Here is a 7,625-nt window from a genome sequence, read left to right as displayed (position 1 = left end):
ACAAGCAAGCTGATCCGTTGATCGGATCAACCGGAACCCTCGACATCATAAGCGACGGAGTGCCAACAATGTTGTTGCATTTGTGGAGGCGCAATGGCCCAGTGGTTAGGGCAACGGACTCGCGGTCATAGGATCGCGGTTTCGATTCCCAGACGGGGCATTGTGAGTGTTTATTGAGTGAAAACACCTAAAGCTCCACGAGGCTCCGGCAGGGGATGGTGGTGAATCCTGCTGTACTTTTTTACCACAACTTTCTCTCACTCTTTCTTCCTGTTTCTGTTGTACCTGTATTTCAAAGGGCAAGCCTTGTCACACTGTGTCACGCTGAATATCCCCGAGAACTACGTTAAGGGTACACGTGTCTGTGGAGTGCTCAGCCACTTGCACGTTAATTTCACAAGCAAGCTGATCCGTTGATCGGATCAACCGGAACCCTCGACATCATAAGCGACGGAGTGCCAACAATGTTGTTGCATTTATCTCCTAAAAAAATATCTTTTCATGCTATCAAGAGTGATTCTATACAATCACTTGATCTGTTAGAAATAGAAACCAAATTTCCTCAACCACACCTTACCATCTTATGGCATATGCTGAAATGCCATAACCACCCCTGCTGAGCAACCTGTGTTGACATGGGACTAAACAGCAGCATTAGGTTACCTTGGTAACAGAAAATATTAATCCCAGCTACCAAATATAATTTGAACTATTCACAGACTTCTAATGATGTGTGTGTCTACCATTAACTGTTACTCTATATCTGTCATATCTAAAGTCTTGACTCTTTCATTTTTCAGCATCCTCATTATCATAATTTTAACGTCCACTTTTCTATGCTTGCTTGGGCCAGATGAGTTTATTGCAACAGATTTTTTCCAACCAAAATCCTTTCCTGTATCTGTTTCCAAGCAAGGTAATATTTCCCCATAGTTAGGCATGTTTTCACTGAATATTGAAAATGAAAGACACTGCTTATGATAGTGATAATAGACACAAACATACACACACATATAAAGGATATATATATATGATGGGCTTCTGTTAGTTTCCATCTACTAAATCCACTCACAAGGTTTTTGTCAGCCTGATACTGTAGTAGAGGACACATGCCCAAGGTACTACACTGTGGAACTAATTTGGAACCGTGTAGTTTGGAAGTAGGACTGAATTCAAGACCAAATAAATGGTTGAGAAGCAAGCTTCTTAACCAAACAGGCATTCCTGTAAAATTGCAAATGAAAAATAAATTCCACAAACATTTTTCTAGAAAATTCATTTAGTGAAAAACAAAAAAACAACAACAAAACAAATTTGCTCTTGTTACTTTATCTCCCAGAAAGTTCTGGAATATTTTAGTGTTTCAAAAATATTTTTTCATCTTGCAAAATATTTAAAAAAAAAAAAAAAACACAAAACACACAAAAAAAACCAACTTTCAGTAAATAAATTAAATAACATGATGTTACTTATACTTTCAGGAATCCAATGTTCTTGTTGTGCACATTATTGGAGCTTTTATGGTATTTGGAATTGGTTCAGTTTATGAAATTTTCCAGACAATAATGTCTTATATGATGTACCCCATGTACAATGGAAAGAAAATTATTATAATTAGATCGGTGTTATCTATTTTCTCTGTATTTTTTTTCATTATGAGTATCCTTTTTAAATTATTGATTAGGTGACATGGGTGGATGTTAATGCATCGATTTCTATTTGTTTAGAATTTGCTGCAAAAATCTATTTTTTAACAAAACAATCTCAGAAAACATTGATACATTTATGAAAAACAGTAACATATATGAACATTTAACACCTATTTTATGCTTTTATATGTTAGTGGCAGGCTTTTTTAGGTTTTAAAATGTTTTATGAACAGATATAAAGTATCATAGTTGTACGGTTCTATATTTAAGAGATGAGGAATTATGTACGTTATGTACATTTGACAGATATTTGTCCTCATCTTGTTTGTTGTTAACACAACATTTCAGCTGATATATCCTCCAGCTTTGGGGCTGATATATCTTCCAGATGTCTTGGGGGACCGGTATTAAGGAAGGATAGGAAAATATGCCTATGGGCATATGGCATAGTGGTTAAGAGCACGAGCTACTAACCCCAAGAGTCCAAGTTCGATTCCAGGCAGTGACCGCAATAATAATAATGATGATGATAATAATAATAATAATAATAATAGTAATAACAACAACAACATTGAAAAATACTTTAGGAATGAGAACCCAGGTTCAAAATTTCCCCAAGACACCTGATGAAGGCTGGAGAGTATATCAGCCGAAACATTGTGTTAACAACAAACAAGATGAGGGTAAATATCCATCATGATAATAGTTGTAATTCTGCTTTCATCAGGTACCAATTACAATGCACAACTTAACCAGCTTTACAACCTTAAAACAATAGTAATGACAACCATCTGTGTAAAATCCTTACCATCAGACCCAGGATGTATATTTATCATGAAATATGTAGTGACAACCCTCCCAACATTAAAAAGAATACATTTCACTGGTAGAATCAGATCTTCTCTGATGGATCGGATAATCTGTGACAACTTCTTGGTTTGGTATCTTTTCAATAAATCTAAGCAAGAAATGATTGGATGACCTAGGAAAAAACATAAAAGACGAATGGTAATGATGTTGATATTTAAGTCTGAACTAACTCAATACTTAATGAATCTAGAAATTTAGCAACTGAAGCCATTTGTTAATTTAACCTTTTCTCTTATGATAGAAGTGGAGCATAGTAAATCATTGAATAAATAACAGTTTAAATAGCCATCTTTAATCATACTGGATGTGAATACATTGTTGAATGGCAATTTACTTTGATGTTCATCCAAAGATAACATCTCTTATGGACATGCTCTGTTTGTCTCCCTCATATATGTATATTGTGTTTTTAAAAGCAGCATGTCCATAAGAGATGCTATTTCTTGACAAATACCACAGTAACTTGCCTTTCAATGATGTTTTTACACTAAATATAACATACAGATGGCTACAAAAATTAGAAATGATCCATTTCTAAATCTCACAGAGAAACTTAAGCAGCAGTGTTACGATAAAGTAGTTGTATACTGTCAACTTAACGTGACAGTCCCAATAAGGGGATCATACTACTGCTATTTAGCCCTAGGAAGCTGCACCGCTTCCTGTCAGCCTTGACACATTTCCTGCGTCCTTATGTTTACAAGGCCGGGGGGAGACAGCTGGGTGGAGGTGCTTGTCTCCCCCTTGTAAACATTAGGACACAGGAAATGTGTCAAGGCCGACAGGAAGCGGTCCAGCTTCCTAGGGCTAAATAGCAGTAGTATGATTCCCTTATTGGGACTGTCACGTTAAGTTGACAGTATACAACTACTTTATACAGATGGCTGTTTTAGTTAAAAACTGCTTCTATTGCATATAATGGACAGTTTAAATATGTTTATCAGTACCAAAAGCCTTTACCATCTAGCTTTTTGAACAGGTTATAAATAGTAATTTTAATAACCAAGTCTCGAATACCTTGTGTATCATTTCTCTTTCCTTGAAGTTTTATTTTCTCTCTTATAAAACTGGAGTTCATTGAACTTGTTCAGTAACCAAATGCTGACCACCCTACAGGAATATTGTAACAAGCCTTAACTTCCTCTTCCAGCATTCCTTGCAGCTGGCTTAGCTGGCAAAGAATATAAAGGTAACCCATTAGCTTGGCGCCCAGAGGATAAAGTAAGTATAAATGAAACAGCTTAGATTAATTGATATTTTTTACAAATTTTTCACTGGTTTCAGTCATTGCATTATAGTCATGACTGTATCAGAGCCTCAACGGTTTGATCAAATCAGCCCACAATATTTATTCCAGTCTGGTATCTATTTTATCAATCTTTATTGTTGAACTGCTGCATTATAAAACACAAAAGGACAAAACTTACAAAACATAATTCCATATAGACATCTATACATACATACACATGCACATACATAAATACACACGTACATACATGCACTCATACATGTGTGTTACAGGTTTCTTCACAAAGTATTTATCAACCCAAGGCTATGTTGAAAATTTCTGCATTTTGAACTTAGTTTTCCAGTGAAATAGTAATATTTTTGGTTTCAAAATCATCATTTATTGTCTCCCTTGACACTTCATGCAAATTTGGAATTTAATCCTGTATATTTTCCTACCGATTTTATTTCTTTAAAATATATTTGCATATTAGGCAAGGCTACGTGGCTAACAACCTTGTTGGTTTGGGTTTCATTCTATTATCTCAAACTATAGACATATGTGGTTAAGAAGCTTGCTTCTGAACCATATGGCTTCAGGATCTTCCAAGCAATATCATAATGGAAGCATGCATTGAAAGCTTTGCTTGACTGAGAGAAGAATCATTCTAAAAAAATTCACGTGACCTGAGTGCTTTGCTGAATGCAAAATGTGAAATATTTTGTTGCAATCCTCATGAAAGGAAGGAAATTAGGAACAAGAAAACTTGTACACATGCGCAGTTGATACCCTTCAGCCACAGCTCCATAGGAGGCAACTCTTCTTTCTCTTCTGAAAAATGTTATAACCTTTCACACTTTTTTTTTCTCCTTTTTTTTTTTGCATAATCGCCAAACAAACAAGGACTCTATATTTATCTCAGGCATAAAAGAGAGTATACACTTCTGACCAGAATCACTTTTAGAGCAGTTGTTCTCAACTGGGGTCCATGTAAGATTTTGTTGTTAAAATTCATCTGCCATAAATTGGTTATTCTTTTACAATACACAAAATATTTTAACATTTTGGGGGTTTAGCTTTGAAGGATTTAGCTGAAGAAATCAACCCCAGTACTTATTTTCCAAGTCTGTTACTTAGTCCGTTGGTTTCTTTCGCCAAACAGCCGTATTGTGGGCCTATAAACAAACAAACCAACACTGCTTGTCAAGCAGTGGTGTGGGAGAAAACACAAGCACAAAGACACACACATACATAAGCACAGTTTCCACCTTTCAAGTCACATCACAAGAAATTGGTTGGCCTGGGGCTATAGTAGAAGATGTGTGGAACTGGACTTGAAAGCACATAGTTGCAAAGTGAGCTAAAAGTGGATTAAAATCATGAATAGTAATTGATTTATAATCAAATACTATTCATGATTAAGGCGGCGAGCTGGCAGAATCGTTAGCACGCCGGGCAAAATGCTTAGCGGTATTTCGTCTGCCGCTACATTCTGAGTTCAAATTCCGCCGAGGTCGACTTTGCCTTTCATCCTTTCGGGGTCAATAAATTAAGTACCAGTTATGCACTGGGGTCGATATAATCGACTTAATCCCTTTGTCTGTCCTTGTTTGTCCCCTCTATGTTTAGCCCCTTGTGGGCAATAAAGAAATAAGAATAGTATTTGATTTATAATTGTTTTGTTCTGTCTACTTTCAGGGATTCTCTTTCCATATTGTGAGTACCAGCAGTGAGTGGCTACTTTGTGTTTCATTCCTTGCATATTTCCTGACATTTATTAATGACTTTCAAAAAATCAAGATCAACGTTGTTGGCGTTATGTCTGTTACACACCTTGATCAGTCACCAAGCATCATTGCAAATGATGACTCACTTTCAAGTTCAAATCAAAACTGTTTTTAATATCTATTACATAATTTCCCATACAAAATATTTGATCGAAATATTACATCACGTATTCGAAAAGAACATTACAGAAGTGACTTATTGTTAATGGAAAAAAATCAACTTCTTTTAAATATTATTTTTTTAAGGATTATGAATTTTATGGATGTAGCTTTATTTTTTATAATTTAAAATTTAAAACAAGTATTTAATATGCTCAAAGATTTATGAATGAAAATAATATGTAATATAATGTCATATGTATGTATACATAACATAATTAAAATATTTTTATATAAATCTTAAATTTTATATGCTGGTGCATTTTCTGTATTTAATATTATTGTCTTTTTTTTTTTTTTGTTAATAATTCTTTATTTTAGAATCTTGTGTTAAATGTTAAAATAACCAATATTATGAAACTAGGTGACATTTCTTTGTGAGAGGTAAGTTACCATAACCTTCATGGGTTTTCAGGACTAACAGGTTCGAATAACTGAATGAGCTATATAAAGAATAACAGAAGCTGGAGGAATTTCCTTACCATTAATGTTTGACATGAAGGGAATGGATATTTTTAAAGAACAACATTTTGCCTCGTTTTGCTAAAATTTTCTTTTATTTCTTTTTTCTCGAATCATAACTTAACAATACTTGAATATCTTTATGGCCATTTGTGTTATTTCTGAATGTCGATGTTTTGAAGCTGAAGCAAGATCTCAAAGAATGTATGGTAAACTCAGGAGTTCAAAGAAACTGGTGGTAGCATCCATAAAGTTGTTGTGGAGTGAACTGACACCCCTGCGCATGACTGTCAGTGGACTGGACAAGTCTTATAAATTGATGAACCAGCAGACAGTTGAAGTCGAACTGTGAAAGCATTAGTCTCTTTATTGATTCTGCATGGAAGTATTGGATTGTTATTGTGCAAATGGTTATAAGATAACCAACTCTTGTTACATGGCTTGTTGTTATACAGTTATATTTGGTACTGTGATATAGTGTTACACACACACACACCATATATCATCACTGGCAATATAACAGTTGGTAATGAGAAGTGTTTGAGACTCATTCGAATTATTGTAAATTGTATATTTTTTGTTTATGAGAACAAAAAATTCATCTTGTTTATCATGGAAGAATTACTATCAGCTGTGATAGAGATGCAAAAACAGCAACATAAGGTTCTACAGGTTCTCCTCAAGGAAACAAAAAAATGCTACAAATGCATTTACACCAAATTTGTTGGCAAGTTCCATCGAAGAATTTAGATATAATTTGGATGAAGGTGTCACGTTTGCCACTTATTATAGTCAATTTGAGGAAATATTCAAGAATGAATGTTCAGACTGGAAAGAAAACCAAAAGACTAGACTTTTGGTAAGAAAATTAGCACCAGTGGAACATGAAAAGTGTATTAATTATATACCACCCACAAAACCTGGAGAATTACAATTTGAAAACACAATAAGAAGACTATGCTTTGATGACACAATAAGAAGACTATGCTTTGATGACACAATAGGCACACTGTTCCTTTATGTTGTGAACAGCTACTCCAGTGCCAACTATGTCACTGGAAAATGTGTCACAACACACAATGTTCTTTGTGTGGTCTTGCACATACAATACATAATGTTCTTTTTAGTATTCTTTCATATATAAAGCTTCAAAACAATTATTATATACCAACATAGTTACCACGGGAAAATTAGATTAAAATAATTGATCGTTAATTAATTTTAATGGAAGCTAAATATACAGAAAGATAAATGCAAATATATTGTTATATTTCAAGATGGTCACTTTTTTTCTTTTTGCCAAATAAACACACGCACTGTATATTCGTTCTTCACTCATTTATTACTGTTCTTATTTTATCATATGTCCATTGTCCAGAAATCTTTCATCATACATCTGTGACCTCTTCAGCGACCTTTTCTGTCCCCGTGTACCCTCCTGCTCCATTTAGTTCATCCTGTCCTTCTATG

At 34.5% G+C, this 7,625-nt stretch overlaps 1 protein-coding gene across 1 annotated transcript in view; it reads left to right on the top strand.

The window, feature by feature from the left end:
* LOC106881605 (DNA damage-regulated autophagy modulator protein 2) overlaps positions 1-5,943 on the top strand; it is a 36,978-nt gene extending 31,035 nt beyond the window's left edge. Inside the window, exons 4-7 of the mRNA XM_052976839.1 lie at positions 822-916; positions 1,482-1,659; positions 3,670-3,740; positions 5,446-5,943. Of these exons, the coding sequence (XP_052832799.1) occupies positions 822-916; positions 1,482-1,659; positions 3,670-3,740; positions 5,446-5,649 (548 nt within the window). The 3' untranslated portion in view covers positions 5,650-5,943. The remainder of the gene's footprint in view (positions 1-821; positions 917-1,481; positions 1,660-3,669; positions 3,741-5,445) is intronic.
* The last annotated feature ends 1,682 nt before the right edge of the window (positions 5,944-7,625 follow it).

This window comes from Octopus bimaculoides, chromosome 25 (genome assembly GCF_001194135.2).
Source record: "Octopus bimaculoides isolate UCB-OBI-ISO-001 chromosome 25, ASM119413v2, whole genome shotgun sequence".
Classification (NCBI taxonomy): domain Eukaryota; kingdom Metazoa; phylum Mollusca; class Cephalopoda; order Octopoda; family Octopodidae; genus Octopus; species Octopus bimaculoides.
The sequence above is the reverse complement of the archived record's forward strand: the minus strand, read 5'-3'. Positions and strand labels throughout refer to the sequence as shown.